Source organism: Dunckerocampus dactyliophorus, chromosome 2, assembly GCF_027744805.1.
Source record: "Dunckerocampus dactyliophorus isolate RoL2022-P2 chromosome 2, RoL_Ddac_1.1, whole genome shotgun sequence".
Lineage (NCBI taxonomy): Eukaryota > Metazoa > Chordata > Actinopteri > Syngnathiformes > Syngnathidae > Dunckerocampus > Dunckerocampus dactyliophorus.
In genome coordinates, this window is record NC_072820.1 from 14,458,065 (window position 1) to 14,479,808 (window position 21,744).

The window sequence follows — 21,744 nt, forward strand, 5'->3', positions numbered from 1 at the left end:
GTTTTTTTATTAGTCGATTAGTCGAAGGAATTTTCAGTCGAATACCCGAATCCTAAAAAATTCAATAGCTGCAGCCCTATTATTGTGTCCGATCAAAGGATTGCCATATAACAGTGGCTTTGTAAAGTAATTTATTGTTTTCAACAGACTTGAACAGATGCAGTCCTAGCCATTGACATTTTGCTGTATTTCAGACTACTCCCAAGTGCCGCCGGCAACCTTTAGTTTTGAACACTAGGGGGGAATATGGCTGGGTTCTTTTAATATCCAAATAATTTGAAAATAAAATAAAACATCAGGTCCATATAAAACAATGAAGTTAACACCTCAACAAACAGTAAGAACCCTTTCCTAAGCAATGCAAGTATAGAACACCTTGACCTTGTTACTTTTCCGCTGCTTCAGAAAATATATAATAAATAATAAATAAAACAGACCCGTCAATCACAGCGCTGTGAGTTAGCACATCAAAAATAACATTGTTCCTCACCATCAATAAAGTGTCGGGTCCCCTATAGCTGTGGTTGCCATAAGAGGTCAAGTGATCTCTGGTTATAGCAACAGTGATGGGTGAATCCTCCACATCAAAATCTTAAGTTTTTGTTAATTTATCTTCCTGATTTTGGTCGTCACTGTGGCCCTGCATGGTGGCTTATATGATGAGTTATTGGACGCACTGTGCAACACCTCTGTTAACCCCTTGCTTCTCCTAGGTTTATCGGACTGCAGTTCATGGCTATTCACTTGGCAAGATTTGTCAGTCGATTTGTTTGTCGGTCGCAGACTTGTTCATGCGCTGCGTAAGTATGGTTTGGCAAAGAGCTTTCCTATGCCTCCTAAGTTGCAAAGGTCTTCGCTGCTTACGTTAGCTGTAGTTGCACTCGAGACTGGGTGCCTAGTGTGGTAGTGTGGTAATGTGGAGCTGCTTTGGTGGTAAGCAAACGACAGCGTCGAAACACTCTACCTTTATCAATGGCCCCGCCGGGTTATTTTTTTAATTTTTAATTTTTTAATTTCCCAACAATTTAATTTTCTCGACAACTCGCACAAGATGCTCCTCCATTTTCACATCTCCTCTCCCCTACCCCGCCACTTCTCACCTTGCCCTCCCAACTACAATGGGAGCCTATCAGCTTATGCTAAACAAGCCCAAACACAATCACAGCCAATTAATTATACACTTCAGGGTGTGACTGACCATTGTTTTCCACACTCAACAACTCAAGCACAAAAAGCCCAACGCATAAAAACTGTTTTTTATAAAAAGGCAACTTGCATACAGAAACTGTAAAATTGGGGATTGAAAATGTGATTAATGCAATTTAAAAAATAGCATATAAATAAGACTGCAATTAATCAATCACAATGCACTAATTTGACACTCCTAATAATAAGAAGAACAATTTTAATCACCCATGCTCATTGCTATAAGTCTGAAGTCATGATGATGGTTTTTAGTGCATACTTATTTTGAAAATTTGGGTTGAATTATGGGCTTTTAGAGGAGGTCCAAGTACACTTTGTTGTGGTGATTTAAGAGGACGTTTGGAGGTCTCTCAATGACACAAAAGCCTGCTCGGGTTTTATCAGCATGCCATCATGAAGCCCCATTGCTTCACTTTGACCCCGCTGCAAACTATGACATTTGGAGCCACACAGGAGTGGGCACTAGTGCTCCATTTGTTGTACTATTTCAAACGTCCCTCTGCGAATTCTCTCTTCGATCTCCGCCGTTTTAAAAGGTGAAAAAAGCTTTTCTTTTACCGTAATTTCTCTTGTCCATTCCGAGCGTCCTGAAGGACAACAAAACAAACCCAGAGAAGTTTTTCTGGAGGGAGAAGCGGGGGGTGGGGTGGGGGGGTCACCTTTGGAGTGTTGGGTTGGTGACAGCAATGAGCTCCAAGCCAAAGCAGGGAGGAGCTTTCTTCCCTCACTGAGAGGAGCCTGTGGCCCGGTCAGCCCAGGCAGAGGGTGGGTGCACTGGAGGGGTGGAGAGGGACAGGCACATTTGCTGTACAGCTGGCCGCTCAGTGTGAAGCAGGCACTGTGGGCTGTTACAGAGCTGGATAGGGGAGAGGACCTCAGCTCTGTCTCCTCTTGCTACTGTTTTATTAGATCGAGCCCACAGTGGCTGTATTAATCAACCTCCAGCCTGCTGAAACATTGCGTGTTGATGATTCTTCAGACAACACTAAAGTGATGTTTGCGGATTTTTCTTCTGTTCTCGCTTTCTGCGCAAGCCGGCCAACGTATTTTGATTCTCACGCTCTTCTTCACTATGATCACCACTAATTGTTGTTCTTTTTTTAACATCATGCTCCAATTTTCCTAGTTGGACCAAGAAGCATTTAAATTGCGGCCATAATACCTTAAAGTGCTTTAAATGTAACTTTTTATTTTGCAAATAGCAATCTTATTGGATAGTTTGCATGTTAGCACCAAAACATACGACAGCAAAACCTAATTGAGTGTCTTTGTAGCATTATGCCATAACTATTTTCCGGTATGTATATATTGGCTCAAATATGCGATAAATAAACATACATAATTAGGGATGATTGATGATATTGGCATAAAAATGTAATATCGGTCAATATCGGTATCTGGTTTTTTTCCCTGTAATGAAAGCCAATATAACCCTTTAAGCACCAAAGTGGCAAAACATTGCTGAATTTGCTGCCTCATGTAGTTAATACTTTACACCAGGAGATGGCGGACATCTGTAACTTCCAATCTGAGCAACATTTGTGGGCATTCCTCTTCAAAGTTTAGGAGTTTATAGACTTTGAGCCCCGTGTGCCTGCAGCTGCTGTAGCAGCAGCGAGTCAACTCAACATAAAGTCCACACGCAGCACATATCTGTACCGGAGCCGATGCTTTGCTGAACCATGTTTGGGGTGGCAGGACGTGATGGGTTGTCAAAACACCGCTAATGGTGAGGAGGGTAACGGGAATGTAAAAAAAATGCGGAAATAGCAGCAGGCAGACGCGGCAGGCTAGACTCCTCGGCCACACTTTGCCATGCCCCATCGCAAGTATTTCTCAGATGTTTGCTTACGCGATTTGTACAGTGTTGTTTACAGCCACGTTGAGAAGCTAGTTGCTGATGCTGTATCCATTAGCTTCACAACAGGTATGAGTTTAGATAGATAGATAGATAGATAGATAGATAGATAGATAGATAGATAGATAGATAGATAGATAGACATTTCCAGCAGCTCTACAAAAATGTCATAATGAACTTAATCACTTAATCACAAAATAAAACAACCAAGGCAAGAAATGAGCAATAAGAAAAATAAGAAAATAGAATAGGAATAAATAAATGCGGAACAGATCGCGTCAAATTGTGCAATAGTGCAATGATACATGATAATAATACATAATAATAATACATAATAAGGTAATAAATCCAGTCCTGTCCAGTCCAGTCCTTCCACGACAGGATATATGTGATGTTACACATATCGGTATCAGTTGATATCAGAATCGGAAACTGAGAGTTGGACAATGTCGGCATATCGGTTATCTGCAAAAGAAGCCAATATCGGACATCCCTATACAGTAGCGAACTTAGCAATTTGGGGGCCTAAGGCGAACATAGCCAGGGGGCCTTTTCATATGTTCTTTAAACACAAAAAAGCAGGAAAGGCAGCAACAAAGGCCCCCATCAACATACAACCTTGCACTGAATTAATACACGGTGAACAGAATGAGAGATCTCTGGAACATGTCTGGAACTCCACCTCCGCGGTAGTTGGTGTCGGCTCGTTGAAATTTTTTCTACCAACACCGTAAAGAATCTTGAGACCTTGGGTAATGAGGCAATATATTTTTGGCATCCACTCGCCGTTTCCTCTTCTCTGACCCGCTCTCATTTTAAGTAGCTTCTCACTTAGCATCTCACAAACTCACGACTTCCTCCTCTTCGATGTTTAATTAATGGCGGCTGGCAAACTAACTTAAAGGCGCATTGCCGCCACCTACTGGACTGGCCCACATAAATTCCTGGCTGCTCAGTGTTTTGTCATCATTGAACAGTCGTTGTAGTGTGGGGAAGGGGGGGCAGATAATATTAATTTAGCTATCAAATGGCTTTCTTTTTTGTTCTGTTATTTGTTTGTTTAGTATGCTAACATAACTATACATGTATATAGTTGGGGGTGCTGCTGGCTGTGCTGGTTCTGGCCCATGCTGGTTTGGGGCCTTAGGCGATTGCCTGTTTTGCCTTAACGGTAGGTCCACCCCTGTCCCTATACATTATTGTTGTTTTTGCAATAATACTGTTTCTGGGGTTCTTCCATCAGTTTACAATCCCTATACATGCTTGAAATTGTAGTTTTTATTTTTAAAAAGTGATTCTGTTTTGGTTATAATATGTTAAGGTATGTTGTGTTACAGTATACTTTTTGTTAAGTAAGTGGATAGATGGCTTGTTAGTTTGAGAAATGACACAACCTTTTGGCCATAAAACATATGCATAATTCCTTTCTCTATGAAATGTTCTTTACTTGTAGCTAAGATTGCAGAATTACTAGAGTTAGTCATGGGAAATTAATAACAAATAATAGAAATAGAGCATAATTGTGGTTATAACAATGGTATTTTTTTATAAATTTAGTTGAATTCCTTCCCCACACTCCGCATATACCACAAAGAGATGCACAGATTTTTTTTTAAAAATCTTGCACAGCTTAAGGCACATCACAGTTACACAATTCAACATCTTTTTTTACTGCAAATTTTCTGCTGAATAAAACTTTACTTTTTTTTTTTGTATTTTACTGCAAAAATTCAACCAAACTAATCTTAACAATTAGAATTGAATTATCATTCGTACCCATGAATATTGTCCAACTTTGGATGTTTCCAACATTCTTCAGACAATGGAAAGTCACTCCTTTTCATGAAAAATGCAATATACTATATGTACTGATATCCTTAACTTATCAACACAAATAAGCACAAATTCCCCCCAAATTTACTGGCATAGCTATAGGGTGCTGGATAAGCTTAAAAAATAATTTAAATTGCTTGAGAAAGGTGTATGGATGCTACAAATGAATTTCTTAGGCCCGATGATGGTTTCAGTTTTTGTTTTTTTCCTCCTCATTTGATTTGGGGGCCGGTGAATGTCAGAACTCAAGACACACCGCAAGTCTAGTGTAGGATCAACGTTAGAAATCAAATAAATAAGGAGAAGGGTGTTAGACCAGCGAGCGGAAGCAAAGGAAGACGTGCGTGCGACACAGCAAGTGTGATATCTGCCTGCTTTTATTAATTGGTGATTAATAACGCCTCTACGTTCGTTACCACAGTCACCTCCCGTGCAGCCAAGTGTGCCGCTGCTAATATGCAATTATGTGCACCTTAGTGCTTGTGACATTACACCGCTAGCTGAATAATGTGGCATCCATGAGGAGAATAGGAAGCGGGGGGGAAAAATTGCTGTCAATACGATTCTCACATTCCTTTTGTGTTACCTCCCAACACAAAAGAAAGTTTCCTATAAATTCCTCAATGCATTAAAAACTTTTGCAGCATTGCAGAGACACTTTATTTGGTGTTTTTGTTGTAAAGCAGAGATAATTGACATCACCGCGGGGATGCTCTCTCACTAGGCCAGACAAGCTGAGGTCTGATGTGGTCCTTATCTATTGATTTTTCCCTGACATTTCCGCACACCTCACAGACTGGGCCAACATGTGAGAAAATATCGGATTCTTTCAGTTCATACGGCATGTTTGTACAAACGCGCCGGCCACCGCTTGCTGCATTGTAATTGGTGACTGGGTGTCACCATGGTGATTTGGAGGGCACATTCATCCGATAGTGTTTACGACAAATAATAGTTTTTAGTTGGAGCCTAATGAATGGCTCACTTTCCCCAGCCTGCATAACGGTAGGCTCCTCCTGTGCTTATGTTTTATTGATATACAGGAGAGATGTCTTTTTTTAGAGTGTTAATGCCAACCCGTGTTCTGAAGTGAAGCCCATAAATAGTGCATGATCAGAATTAACCTCTGAATTACTCCGCCTCCCAGTTGGTCTCTGGGGTGTCACCCTTGGATGTGCACCCCTGGTCTGATGGGGTTGCTTAGCAGTCTGCCCAGAGGTGGGGAGGGGGCTTATGGGAGAAGTGCAAACAGACAGTCCTGCCTTAGTAAAGGTCAGTGCTGCAACCTACACCTCTCAAATCCCCAGGCCAGGCTCTGATGGGACCAAGACTCCAAGCATACCTTGGTGATGCTTTTGTGTTAAAGGCACTGCTGTTGAACCGTGGTGCTTTTAGAGGGTGTCAGCGCTAATAGCACTGTGACAGATGTGATTTAACTTTGTGTCGTGGCTCTTACTTTAGCGCGGCACAAGAAGGAGTGTTGTTTTTTTAATTACAACTCAGTAAATTGCCTAGGCGCTCACATTAAACACTCTAAAGTACAGTATTTTAGGACATTGTACGGACATTTGTGGCTTACTTTATGTGCTCAAAATGCTCTGGAAGACGTGCTAGCATACATGTAATACGGATATCTACATGTGCACCCATGTGCTTGCCAGAAACCTAAAGGTATGTACCGAATTTTTTGATGATTCAGTTAAACACCCTAAAATTACAGTGGGTGTTTTGCAGAGCAAATTGAGGACATCAATCCGATTTATGGGTTTTAATAACAGCGCCACTATGTGGTGTATTTGTCAGAAAAATAGTAGGACAGGCAACAGTGTAGAGCAGGGTTGTCAAACTCGTGCCATGGAGGGCCGAGACACTGCAGGTTTTCTTTCCAGCCAGTCACTAAAGCAGGTGATTTTAATGATCCACACCTTCAGTTTGAGGGAAGGAGCTCATCAATTAAATCACCTGCTGAAGAAACTGGCTGGAGAGAAAACCTGCAGCGTCTCGGCCCTCCAGGGCACGAGTTTGACACATGTGGTGTAGAGGTACATGTTTTGCCATATTGTCACCCTCTTGTGTGCAGCGGTTAAGGAGTAGAGGAGTTCCCAATGAGATGTCCTAATTTCACGGTTGTATTTGTACCCTTAAGGTGTGTACCTCATTGAGACCATCATTAAATCCTGGGGACAATTTTGTGCATATTTATCTTTAACAACAAGAGAACAAAGATGTCTTAAAGGTACAAAGAGGTACCTTGGTGTCCAATCATGAACCTTGAGTACATCAGCACATACAATGTACCATTCAGGCACAAAAGTGGACCCATGCTGGACACATTTCTAATTGTGCATTTGAGTTGTTGTTGGTGATAGTGCACATTTTGAACAGTCCAACAAACCAAGCCTTTAGACCCGAAATGCTACAAAATATTCTGCATTTCCAGTAACTCAGTCTGTTTATGTATTACACCTCTCGCTATGACTAGGGATTCGGTTTAAGTACATGCATCATTAGGCGAAAATAGACCTTAGTCATATGCTGCACCAGTGATTGGTTGTTGATCATGTTGTGCAAGTAACACCTGACAATTGTTTTGTTTTTTGTCTTTTTGGCCAAATGAACAGAGAGAATTAATATTGTTTGACCAAAACATATCTTCTGGAAGCAGGTCATGGCAAAGCGTATCATTTTTATTTTCATTTAAATCCATAAAGCTATAAAAATATGTATATTACAGATGTACAAAAGTATAGGTAAAGCGTAAAAGTTAAAAGGAAAGTAGGTCCATTAAGATAAGTATCATTTTTAATCGGTTATGGCATAGTTATGAGTAGATAGTTCAAATGACTGTAACTTGTAAAATAAATATACTCCGTTATGTTGTGGAACTTGCTAGCACATACCGTTGAGGAGCAAAGTTAGCATCAAAGTTTGCAGCTTTAGACTGTAAAACAAGTGTTCACTCTCAATGGAGATTGGTGGTGGTTGTCCAAAAAAAGCAATGACTATTCTCATCTAACTTTTACGTCGCCAATGGCAAACAGGGGAAGAGGATGAGAAGGGGTGGGAGTGTGCAGGGTTCTGAAAGGCCCCCCAGCGTCAAAGCCTTAATAATCATGTGACCAGCGCTGGACTTCATTACCCTCCTGTTCGACAGGCCGAGTGCCAGCCCGGATTGCTGGCTGGCTGTGGCAAGGTCAACGGCGGAGGAAAAACCAGTTAGTGTGTTACTCTGGAGCGGAATGGAGAGGGGGCGACCATCTGTCAGCTCGGCCCTGCCATACCCGCGGAGCAAATGGACACGGGCGACCAGAGGAGAGGCCACAGACACCCATAGAGCTAAACCCAGTGAGCATAACGCTGAGGCGTGGACTCAGCCAAAGAGATGGGCCTTGGTACCACTAAAACACATATATACACACAAAGTGAACCATGGAAGACTATCTCCAAGAAATTTGGCAGCCGCTTTTGCGTGTTTATGCTTGTTTGTTTTCAGTGTCAGCACACTACTGGGCCCTACTGTTTTAAGTCCAGATGGCCAACCATGTGATTAAAAAAAAAGTTGATAAAAACTTTAGCGTGGCTTGCCAATAGTAAATGTTTTCATCATAGTGTTCCTTTGTAAGGAGCACATATTGCATTGTACATATTGGCACCAAAGGGGAGGTGGGGGTGGGGGGGACCAGTGGGTCCACAAACAGACATTTGCTTCCATATCTACTTGTATTTCACCTTGTTGTTGTTGGTGTGTTACTCTGCGAGGACCTTTATGATGTCCTCTGGCTAAAATGGAGGAACTCTGTGGAATGTTCCAGAGCTCTCTAATAGGTTTCAGGTGCTATGGGCCACCAGCCAGCGACCCCCCTACCACCCCACACCACCACCCACTATCACCACCTCTACTCTTTGGTGTGCTATACCATCGGACTTTCAATTAAAGGACACAGGGCGAAGCTACAATATGGAGACCCTCATTGGTCTTCTGTCAACCTTGAAATGAACAATATGTAGTAATTTGACATTTTTGAAGCAATGTTTTAATTGGTGCACTGGCTGTAATTACGTGACTAGAATGGTGACCCTGAATCACCAATTCTAGAGGTCTTTAGTAGTGTTGGACCAACCAGGACACTTGTCATGCTGTTTTGGCACTAGAATCAGTGCTGACATTACTGTTCACAGTAGTTTGTACTGCAAGTACACACTTTGCAGACCACTGAAATGACTAGCTGATGTTTTTGTTTGATTATGTCTTTTCAAATATTTCCCTTCCATTTGTATTTACAGCTACCATATGGAGATGCCTTACATTACAAAAAACACTTACCGTACCATCGTCGTATTGATGACCCACTGCGCCTGCTGTGTGTCATGGCGACTCCACATCAACTACTTTAGTGATTTACAATTGTGCAACGTTGGTGGACCAGCCAGGACATCTCACATGCGGTGTTAGCACGAGCAGCAATGCTAACTTTACTTTTCAAAGGTGTTTGAGCAGTGGCAGAGATGTAATAATGACAGTAGCATCTTTGTTGGTGCTATGGCGAGAACTTGTCATCTCCTTTTATAGGTGATAACGTTTGTGGACCAGTTTGCATGCTGTGTTAGCAGTAGCATTAATGTTGACTTAACTATTCAGACTTGTTTGAACAGTGCCAGTGCGATAAATAACATCTCTTTCGTTGTCATGGCAATTTTGCATTACATACTTTGGTGACAGCATTGGGGGGCCAGCCAAGACATCTCTTATCTTTTCTCAAGCATCAGTGCTCAGAGCGTCTGTGTAGGCTCTCAGTCGTACAGGAGTTGTCAATCGAGGAAAAGGCTTCTTGAGACGTCATCTGTACTTCTGTGAAGAAGGTGTCGGACGTTTCGCTCCTCATCCGAAGAGCTTCGTCAGCGAACTAATAAGTGCTGGTAGCTTAGGCCTTAAATACAGTAAGAGTGGGCGGAATTGGTGTGCGAACACCCTCCTCCTATTGGTTCGTTACACTAAGCCTGGGCGGAGTAGTGGTATAATCCTATCCTGTTATTAACACCTCCGATAAAAGGGAAGTGTCGCTCCCTGAATTGGGTATGAACGACTCTGATACTGGCTTGTTAGCATCTATTGTTCTGGCTCGGCCCTGGCTTCACCTCATTTGCAAGACTAAGAGCTGTGGGTTTTGGTCTCAGTAACCTGCTGAACACAGGGTCCAAATTAAACCTCAAACCACCATTCCGATTCAATGATGGGTTCTGTTGTTTGACAAAAATAGCTTCCTTTACTCCTCTTTCAAACCATCTGTTTTCTTTGGCCAAAATCGCTGTCCTGAAACGAGTGATTGGTTGCTTTCAGGTGTAGATGTACTGCTGATTGAGGACCACTAGAATTGTCCCTGCGATGTTGATAAAGCCTTTTTTGGAGCATTTGCTTAGTTTCCCCAATGTAGTGCACTTTGCATTCCTCCTCTTTACAGTGGATGGAATAGACCACATTGCTCTGTTTCTGGTTTGGAGCCTTGTCTTTAGGATGCACTAATTTTTGTCTCAGGGTATTTACTGGTTTGAAATAGGTAGGAATTTTGTGTTGCCATAAGATCCTCTGGAGTTTTTCGGAGACCCCCGCTACATAAGGGACTACCACTCCTCTCCTTTTTGCTTCTGTGGGCTTTTGGGTTTCTTTCCCTACTCTCTTCTTTTGACATTTGTTAAAAGCCCACCGTGGGTACCCACAGGTTGAGAGCGCTCTCTGGACATGTTGTGTCTCCTTTTTCTTTCCCTCAGCACTAGTTGGTATTTGTTCCGCTCTATGTTGGAGGGTCCTAATAACCCCTAGTTTATGTTGTAGTGGATGGTTTGATTCAAAAAGCAGGTATTGGTCAGTGTGTGTGGCCTTTCTAAAGACCTCAGTAAGTAGCTGTCTGTCCTTTCCTATAATTACCTTGCAGTCTAAGAAGGCTAGTTGGTTCTCTTTAGTGTCCTCGCGAGTAAATTTGACATTGGTGTCCACCGCATTGATGTGATCTGTGAAAGACTGAATTTCTTGTTTTTTGATTATGACAAAGGTGTCATCCACGTATCTAAACCAGTGCCTTGGTTTTGTCCCTGAGAAGGATGTGAGAGCCTGTTTCTCCATCTCTTCCATGTACAGATTCGCCACTATAGGTGAGACTGGTGAGCCCATAGCACAACCATGAATTTGTCTGTAGAATTTCCCTCTAAACTGAAAATATGTGGTGTTAAGGCAGTACATCTACACCTGAAAGCGACCAATCACTCTTTTCAGGACAGCGAGGTAAAGATTTTGGCCAAAGAAAACAGATGGTTTGAAAGAGGAGTTAAGGAAGCTATTTTTGTCAAACAACAGAACCCATCATTGAATCGGAATGGTGGTTTGAGGTTTAATTTGGACCCTGTGTTCAGCAGGTTACTGAGACCAAAACCCACAGCTCTTAGTCTTGCAAATGAGGTGAAGCCAGGGCCGAGCCAGAACAATAGATGCTAACAAGCCAGTATCAGAGTCGTTCATACCCAATTCAGGGAGCGACACTTCCCTTTTATCGGAGGTGTTAATAACAGGATAGGATTATACCACTACTCCGCCCAGGCTTAGTGTAACGAACCAATAGGAGGAGGGTGTTCGCACACCAATTCCGCCCACTCTTACTGTATTTAAGGCCTAAGCTACCAGCACTTATTAGTTTGCTGACGAAGCTCTTCGGATGAGGAGCGAAACGTCCGACACCTTCTTCACAGAAGTACAGATGACGTCTCAAGAAGCCTTTTCATCAGTGCTCAGAGCTCAGATTCGTGTGTCATGCTTGTCTGCTGTAAACTTTGGCCTACACCAAAATAATCAGACATTGTGTTCGGTATTGTTTAAAATAAATGCTTCCCTTTCCCTCCTCTATCTAAGTTTAAAGCAAGCACATGTAAAATTTACATCTTAAATGATCAACTTCTAAATTAATGTTGATGCTTCACTGGCTTGTAAATTGTAGGATGGCATGGCTGTCATTGCCGTAACAACTGTAGGTCATCTACTTTAGTGGTTTATCTGAGTGATGGACCAGCCAGGACCCTTCCCATACTGTGATGGCAACTGTTAGAGATGGGAGCAAAAAAAATACAATAATGACTTACCGCTGCTTTAAAATATATTGTGTTTTGTCATTAGCTTTTATTGTTGAAGTTCATGCAGGAACCTGTACCTTCAGCATTCCACAACTCAGCACAGCTAAGGTTCCTGCTTGTTTTCCTCTTGAATCCCCCCAGCTTGAGCATCCATGTGCTCCGGAAAAGAGGGAGATGGTCCAGGGTTATGCATCCCCTCCCCTCCGACGCCTCCCAAATGAATGGAAATCACACAGGAAACTCCCTGGATGAAAGCCTTATTAGTTATTAAGGTTTAATGTCAATAGCTTATGCTTATATGTTTGCTGGAGTGCACGGTGCTGTTGCTGCTGATGTGGAATTGTCAAAGAGGTGCCAATATAGACAGGAATTAGTGTACACTCTGGGTTTAATTAAGTAGATCTATTTTGATCTTGTTAGGAAGCGATAATGTGAGCACTGCATGCATCCTGAGTTACCGTGTTATATGTTACTTCCTGTTCTATTATTTTCCACTACAGTTGGCAATTTCAGGCTGGAGAGTGGAAGCAAAATTCCATATTTAGGTGCAGGAATAAAGTGAGACTCGCACAGTATTTCCTTAATAGAGTGGTTCGCTAACTTCTTACACCCAGTACCATCTAAAAATGTTTTGCTATGTCCGCTTGCCATTATGATGACCTACTCTCAGGTAATTGGCTTGTGGCAGGTGTATCAGGTGAGTTAAACATTTACAGTATCCTGGATGCCTGTGTAGATTCTCAGTCATCCAGGTCATGGTAATCCATAATGGTTGAATCGGAACAACTGGACTCTTGTTTGTTAAAGATGTTTCACCTATTGTCCATAAGGCGTCTTAATTAAAAAAACTGTAGGTGTAGAATTTCCCTATTTATGACCCTGGTGGGTGTGGGGGTTGGTCACAACAGTTTTGTTGTTGTTATTGTGGTTCGGCCTGGATGTGGCAGGTGAACGACCTATGCAGGACGGTCATTCACCTGCCTGGTGGCAAAAAAACTTGTTAGTGGCCATTGTTCCCGTTGAATTAGACAGTCTTTGGGGGAGAGACGTAAGGGCATTCTTATAAGCAGACAAGAAGTGGTGGCGCAGACCTCCTTCTCTGTTTAGGGAGGGCTTGTCTAGTTTGACATGAATGGTTTCTTTTACACCTCTTTCAAACCAGCAGTCCTCCCGATCCAGAATTTGGCCGTCATTGTCCTCAGAGGAATGTCCCTTCTTTTTGAGATGCAAACAAACTGCTGAGCCAGGGTGGACGTTAACCGAGGTACCACTGTAATTTATTTCAAAGTATGCCTGCACAGTGGTCCTCCCTGCAGTACCTGAGAGCCCTGAACACGGCAGGCTCGAACCGGCGACCATATTAGTCCACTCATTGATAGGTAAACCGAGCAGCATTAGCCAGTGAGCTAAAAGGAAGAGGCTGTCAATTAATTGTGCTGCTCATTCTTTAAGGCATCCGGTCGTGAGGTTTGACCAGCGTACTCTCACAACCCCACGCGTTGGCATTCGTTACTCATGCACACTTGTTGTGAGTGCACTGATAGTTTGTGATTGACTCCTGCTGAGCTACAATTTCCTCACTGACTGCGAGCCGCACAGTATTTAAACAATTAGTAGTAGTTCTGAAGTAAAGGATATGTCACGAGCTTAAAATGTAGCCATAGATTTGCACCGCAGGATAAGCCGCAGGGTTCAAAGTGTACGAAAAAAGTACCGGCTTATACACCAGAATTTACGGTATATACAAAATGTTTCCCATCTAATTTTTATTTCTTTCTTTATTTTTTTAATCATCTCTAGTGTTCCTCTGTACCACTTTATGGAGCCCGTGTACTACCAGTGGTACTTGTACTCCAGTTTGAGAATCTGAGAATTTGAGTGCTTTAATACATGTTGTTTTTTCCACATGATGTCATTCTCACTCGTCATTCTTTTGCCTTGTTCTATTTCCACTGAGCCGACGTGGACTCTTTTGTCTCCACATTTGTCCCACCGTCTGGAGACACCAACCTTAAGCCACTCACTGACTGATTAATCTTTAACATTTATAATTACTAATTAAGTTCGTAAGAGACTTTTAATGTAGTCTTCCTTGAGTGGGGGTGCAGGGAGGACAACAGATCATTAGCTTCAATAATGAACGCGGATGAGACGCATAATGGCCTATGATAGGTGAATGCTGACAGTTGCGTTAAATGAGGCGCGTGTAGGGTGAAAATAGTCTGTGGACTCCAAAAGGTGTCAAAGTGCTTGAGTGGAAATGGCTTTGGATCATTAGGAAATCCATCTTAGGGTTTGTACTAATTAAAACATATAGAATCAGGTCCATATTTACATGTAATCGAATGAACATCTGCAGTGTGTAACTGTGTCATCCCCACTTTTAAATGCAGGTATTATTTATTCATTCACCCAGCTTTTGGTCTCCCTAATGTCTTTGCTATATCTCATTATCACATTATTACATTAGCGTCTGCATTATCACTGTGGCTGTAAGTTGCTGCCCATTAAGAGTCATTCCATCTCTTGTTTTGTGTTGTTGTTTTTTTTTTAATATCTTAACGACGATGCTACTTTATGGCACATTTTCGTGAGCCGTCCCGCATCGGGGGAAGAAGGTGCTTATGCCATAATGATTATTATCATTAAGAAGATATTAATGTGCTTAGTGTTTGTGACCCAGCTGCTCATCATGCACCCGAGCTCCACACTGCCGAGGGGAGAGAGCAGCTGCCAAAAAACGGACAGCACACGTAGGCCATCGCCCACCTGTCCGGAGATTTCAGGGTCACTAAAGGTCATGCCTGCCGAGGTCCCTGGAAGTAGAAGCCACTGAATGAACGGTATAATGCATTCAGTTTGCTTTCAAAACGTATTTATAGTATCAAAACACACTAATGATCCACAATACTAGGTACACCTGCACAGTCCTATGTGATCCAGTGTGTGGCTGGGGGGGTCACGACAGTTGATACTAAAACACTGTTGAACTCTGAAATTACAGTATATATTTTTTCTTAATTATGATCACGACTGCCCAGTATTGTTGTTGATTAGATTGTAACTACCACCTTGTTATTATTATTATTATTAATTTTGGCCACTGTTACTTCTATTTTTTAAATTTTCTTTTCAAATTTTGCCCACCCTCAAAATTTTGCCACCAGAGTGGCCACCCCTCTGTCCTCCAACCCCAGGCTCTGAGAAAGCTCATATATTGCATCTTATTAGATTTTACCAGTGTACCTAATGATGCAGCTCTAATTTTCAACAGAGCTCTTGTATTGGAGCTTATTCTGATGTTGTAGCCATTAAATGTATATCTTAGGCTAGTCTGGTGTATAGGGAAAATGCTTTTTCCAATGGTAATATTGGCTCGATTTTGGGCTGTTTAGCAAAACCGGACTAACCCCAGTTTGTTTTGTTATTCATCAAAATACCTCTATTTTCTTTTAACAAAGTATTTAAAGAGTGGTGCTCCAAATTCAGCCTGGCTCTGCATCCTCACGTCTTTGCATTTCATTAGGATTCAGGAAAAACAAAATCCATGCTTACATTTAATCAAGTGAATTGGTATGCAAGACCCTCATAATCAATCAAAAACCTGATGCAGCCAATATGCTCCACTCTGCAACTAGCAAGCAGTCAATTATGGCCCCTCTGTCTGCTCCTTGGCTATTCTGCACTTGTTTTCATTATGCAAACCAGGCTATGAACATCTCACTTCAAGAAACCTTATGCTATTCATATGCTTTTTTGTTTTCATACTATTTCTTTTATGATGAATGGGCTAGGAGTGAGGATGATGTTCCGGATATTAAGTATTTATGTGTATGCTGCAGGATATGTCCATAATACTACTTTCTCGTTCCGTATCTAATGACATTGATGCAGATGCCCCTAACAAACAATGCAAACTGCTCAATCTATCTGTCATTGCTTTTCCTCCTCCTGTGTGTTCCTGTGTGACACAGTCATCATGCACCAAAAGAGAGGGGAGCATACAGGCGCACACAAGGTAACAGCCAGCATGGTGGGGGCCATGGCAGCAGCAGCTCCCGCGCGTGGTCCCACAGTGGCTCCTGGGGCTTGGCTGCCAGTTGTTTGCCAGAGTCTCCGTGTGGAATTCATTCAAATTAAAGCGGCGGAATGAGGCCCGAGTCCCAGAATGCCTCGTCCCTCTCCTTCATCAGCATTCCGCCAATGAGAGTAATTAAAGCAGAAATTAATTCTGCTGTAAGCAGAGGAGCCACGGAATAACTGATATTAGAGGCTGAATGATGAATGCTTGGCATCAAGGGAGGTCTCGAGAGGGAGGTAGGGGGGATCACAGATCTTTCTTCCTCTCTCTCTTTTCTGTCTTCCTCTTTCCTACTATTTAGCTGTCTTCTTCTCCGATTCTACGTTTTCATGCTGTATGTCTGCCCGACTGAAGACACTGGCGTAAAGCCCTCCTCCTCAGTTCAGTTGCACTTTCCCATTCCGTAAGCACAAGTTCTCTCATGTCCAGCCAGCTGACCTATTGGAGTCTCCCACTGCTGCTCATGTCCTTTGGTTGTTTGTCAACACATTGACTCGAAGGATGTAAGACATCATATGCACAAATGTGAAGGAGATATATTTGTTGTTTGTTAATTATTGTATATTATGTATTTTCTAATGCTCTCCAGATTCTCTCTAGGATGTTTTAACACTGCTTGCATCCCCTGATGGATTTATTTTTTGAATATCTTTAGTGAGAGCAGTCACAAGGCCGACAAGACAAACAAAAGTGAACTGGTGACTCACTGAGACCGTTTCCTCTCTTTAAACCAAATAGAACTGAACAAAGGTTAGCTCTTTTGGGCGTTATGCTAATGTGATATACGGTGTAGTGTGGAATTTGCCGTGGCGTGTCTTAGCACTGGCATCTGACTCTGATAAAGGATTGGATGGTAATTTTAATGACCTCTTCCCCTCCCTCTCTTATTCTTCCCTGTGGGTAAAAAAAGCCTGAGGAGATGATAAACAATAGATAGATTTGTCTTGTTTGTATTTCACCTGCCTCGCTCCTCTAATGGCACCAGGGATTGGCCTCTATTTCGTAAATAACGCACACCCAAGATCTGCAGGTAGCTGTGTTGCATTTTTAATTGGTTTTGTGCTAAAGAATATCTCAATAAGATGTTAATGAATGGAAGCTCAGCCTGAGAGTTGCTGACTGTTATTAAGAATTTAGCAGGCTGGCTTGGAGTCGGAGCAAAATGAATTATTAGGAGCCCTAAAGGGCGCCAATGCAGAGGAGATACTAACTGGAGCCAACAGGAAGCCGAGATGGTGGCGAGACCTACCGCAAACTCACTTGATGAGGTCAGCTAAGGTGGCTGAAAGGAAGGAGGATGAAACTCAAGTCATTTGCTTCAGAAGTCCTCCAAGTCCTCCACCAAATACTGTAGACACAACTCGATAAAGATGACAAACCAAGGTTATATTAAGGTTGTATTCTATGCACACAGGTGTATACATACTTTGTATTTACATTATGGAATTGTATATATGTAAACACAGTCAGAAGATGGGTAGGTGAATGGATGATAGACAGAGAGACTGGTGATGGATGGACTGAGATGCTGACAATTTGTATGTTTTTGTCCTGTCCAGCCATTAGGGCAGATAGTATTGTTGATCTAAATGCTAAACCGATTTTCTCTGCCAGGGAAAAGTGTAAGATACTCTTCCCCTGTCATATAGATTTTATTTTTAACTTAATTTGATATTTTGTTGTTATGCAAAATTATGGGGGAGTGGGGGGGGGGCAGAGAGAGACAGGAACAACAGCAACAACAATCGCAACAATGACAAAAACAACAGAAACAAACAGGACTACATCAGCAAATGTCAATGACAGCCATAAAGACCATAACGGAGAGGACAAAATAATATCACCAACAACCGCAGTGATAATGCTAAATTGAAACAGTCATACTTATTGTTGCTCGTAATAGTAATGAAAATATTTCGTAACCATGATAGTCAACAGAATAACAATAACTGTAATGCACACAATTGCAATAATTATAATCTTATTGTCATCACCATCGCTGTAATAAAACCAACAACATTATAACACCATGGATAAATCAGTGAGTTATGTGGGGAAGTAGTTATGCACTGTGAGTGTGTTTATTTACGCGTGTACAGGTGTCTCTGTAGGTGTGTATGTGTGCATGTCTGCATGTATATATACGTGCATAAATGATGGCAACTGGTGTATGGACGGATGAAAAGAGGTATTAATTGACTAGGATGGACTGATATACTGTAATGAGTTTAGTAATATACTGTAGATGGATGCATGGATGGGTAAAGGTATGGATGTACGGAATGAGGATGGATGGACAGTATTAATGGGTAAATGAATGCATATAATGCATAGACTGTAATTTATGGCTGATTGATTTATAGACTGAGATTAATGGATGGACAGATGAGACTAATGTATCAGTGGTTGCAGGACTGATTTGTACAGGTATAGCTAATTGATTGATGGATGATCGGACATATGGATTGAATGACAGATACATGCAAGGATGATTGGAGAGATCGTGACTGCTATTCTCTTGTATATGGTGACATGAACAGTGAGGGCTGTGTGTGTCTGTTGAGTTCCAAACAGCAATAAGAAGCCAAAATGAAAACGATTGCGTAGTGCTGACCTTATAGATGCAATGACACTGGCTTATAGCATAGTCCAATAGTCCAGACCTCCCCAAAGAGGCCTTACAGCAAGTCTGGGAGGAACCAAATGAGAGAGAAATCGATGACTCTCCACTCTCCACTGTCTCTGTCCTGGCTGAATTACTGAAACAAGATGCTGCACTTAGAGAAGTCTTTGGAGAGGCAGAGGGAAGTAGAAGAGAGAGAGAGCGAGAGAGACAAACACTTTTTGGGACATGGGTGCCATTTAGACCAGGAGAATCTACTAAAAGCAATGAATGATCCTGTTCCTGTCCCTGGTGGGTGGTGGTTAGACTCCTTTGGTTGAGTCGACATACTCTCTGGTTTGTTGTGAAAGTACATTTCAAAAAAGATAGTTCACCAGTCTAATAATGGCATTTCTATACATTGCCTCAGTTGCGTTGCAGACACCCTAATGTCAAACTGTGCTGTTTAACATCCGCACCAGGTTTTATCGTCTGAACTATGAAAGATGAAAATGAATCCCGCTCGTTTGGTAGACAGAACAGGGTGCTTAAGGGACGCAATCCCTGTAAGTGCCATTAAGTGGAAATTGCCGTTCACATATTCCAGTGGTTTGATTAATTACGCTCTCTCATGTGCTTTCGTAAAGGCCCAATGAAATATGGGGAGCAAATTGCATTGTGTTCTTGTAGCCTGTTATGTAAAAGCAGTTTAATTATTGACACATGTTTTGCCACCTGGCAGGGGAGAGGATGCTTGGACATGAATAGAAATCATGTGCTACATATTATGGGCAGGCAGAGCTAACACTTTAGAGACGCTTTTGTGTTTCAGTGACTCATCTGTGACCTCTCAGGTTCTCCCGAATCAAAGAATATGTGCGATAAGCTGGTTGGCTCGCCATCATAAGGCAAGCATTTTACGGAGGTGACTGTGCTTAAAAAGGTGTTTAACATAGCGTGGCGTGGACGTTTTTCAAACAGTCTCTTTTGATTAATATGTGGTTAAGGAGATATTTTGTCATGGTTTGCACAAAAACTCTCGAGGGAATAGTAAGATCCCTGCCGGCTTTGTGTTATATCTTAAGATAGCGCTTTTGATCAGAGTACAGGCTGAGACCGCTGCTTAGTTACTGATGCGCTCCTACTTTGAACTCAAGGAAACGGTATAATACCACAACAACTGGATTTAACATTAATGGCTTCATTCCATGGCCTGTTTCTGTGCGCTTATGCTCCCTCTAGTGTCATGGAAACTAAACAACAACAGGATGCACTTTCACATCTGCTTTAGCCGACAGTATTTATACCTAAACTCAAAGAAACTGCTTAAAAAGACAACAACTAGACTCTTGCAAATGTATTTATTCTGTAACATGTTTTTATGCACTTGTGTATTTTTTTCCGCAAGCAGCGCCCTCTATTGTCATGGCTACTCAATAACGTTGGGGCTCCTCCATCCCATCTGCTGTAGCCAGCAGTATTTAGGCCCAACTCTATTCTGTATTCTGCAGTGTATATGAAGGTATTAGCTCATAAAACCCTCCTACTGTCATATGATCCCGCCGCCATTCCCGGAGCTCAATAAGAACAGCAGGCTTCTGGTACTTAGTCCCAAGCTGTTCCTGTTTGCCCAAAACGACCAGGCTTGGCCTCATGCTCACTACCTGATCTCGTTGACTGTGCCATGTAAGTTAGGTAGGCAGCCCTTGTCTCCTAGTTCTCCTCCTTCTATCGCTCTCCCTCTCTCCCCCTAAAAACTGTGCTTGGACCCAGGCTCAGGCTGCACCTTTTGAGTTCCACAGGGACCATGGGGGCCAGATGGAGGAATTTGATTAACCAGCAGTGGAGGACCAAATGTTCAATTGGATACAGAACCAGTTGGAAAGCGAGAGGGAGCGAGGGATGTGGCAGGGTAGAGGGAGGAATCTAAAATGGCCGGTCATGTGCGCCGGCCAACACTTTCCAAAGGGGAGCCCAAACAGACACGGAGGTGTAGTAATGCACAAGCTCTTTTCCAAGTACCAGCTGGGCCTTTTAGGAGCTTCTATCCCCACAGCAGACACTCAGCAGCCTCCGAGCAGCTTGACTTTACCATATGTGGAACTTTTTTTTTATGCTCCACCTGGTTTCCTCGGGGGAGCTGTGCCGCTGGGATGCCGGAGGCAGGTGAATTGCTCTTAATGCAAGGCACTGAATCACTGGGCCAACAACATGGGGGAAGGGAGGGAGCCTGGGGAGGGAAAATGGATTGGAGGAATGACTGGCATGGACTGGCGCGACCTTGGAGGGAGCCAGTGCCCGTTGTGTAGCGGAGAACATGGATGTGTCATTGTGCCTCTGCTAAGAATATACACAGTACTTTGTAGTCATTTATTTCTTCTGTAGCTGTTTCACTGCTCATCTGCTAGTACAGATTGCACGGGATTTGAATAGGTAATAGAGGATGACTTTATTGTGCTATAAAGCACAATTTGCATTATCAAGCTCAGCTGAATTATTCAGCATAAGAAGACAATTACATTCATCACAAATCTCTGCATCTGTACATTGTCTTTCCAAGAGTAACACCATCTAGTGCCACAGAGACTAAACAACAAAGCAGAAGCCCCTCATACACAGAAATTTTGGAAAATAGCCTCGTTAGAGCCGTAAAGCTAAAACGTGCAATAATCCATGGTTGCTTTTCACACAGAACACAGAGACAGCAGGGTATTGCCGGTACAATGGCATGCCATTAGGAAGCTTTTGCACCCTTGACACTTGATTTTTTTACCTGCATACATCCCTGGGCCTTTTTAAGCCTGGGAAAGCTATTCAATAAGCCATCCAAGACTTTCTGCAGTCAGGGGAGGCACCGCTATTTGAGAAAAATGGAGAAAACAACTTCCTAAAAGGCATAATTCATCAAATTTTTGTTGTGACTACACAGATGAGGCTGTGCGGAGAGAGCAGAAAACACAAATAAATGGGAGCATCAGAGCTGTAACAGTGGATCCGGCATTTTATAAATGTAGTACTATACTACTATTTTTTATCCACTTTCGTTGT

The 21,744-nt window shown here is 42.4% G+C and overlaps 1 protein-coding gene across 8 annotated transcripts in view; it reads left to right on the forward strand.

The window, feature by feature from the left end:
- The window catches only part of LOC129177354 (zinc finger protein 521), a 147,916-nt gene that overhangs the window by 74,319 nt on the left and 51,853 nt on the right, over nucleotides 1–21,744 (forward strand). Inside the window, exon 7 of one of the 8 annotated variants that reach the window (XM_054768401.1) lies at nucleotides 14,683–20,881. The exons of the other annotated variants lie outside the window; for them this stretch is intronic. Within the exon in view, the coding sequence (XP_054624376.1) occupies nucleotides 14,683–14,849 (167 nt within the window). The 3' untranslated portion in view covers nucleotides 14,850–20,881. Of the gene's footprint in view, nucleotides 1–14,682; nucleotides 20,882–21,744 lie in introns of those variants that run through there. 8 annotated transcript variants of the gene reach the window in all.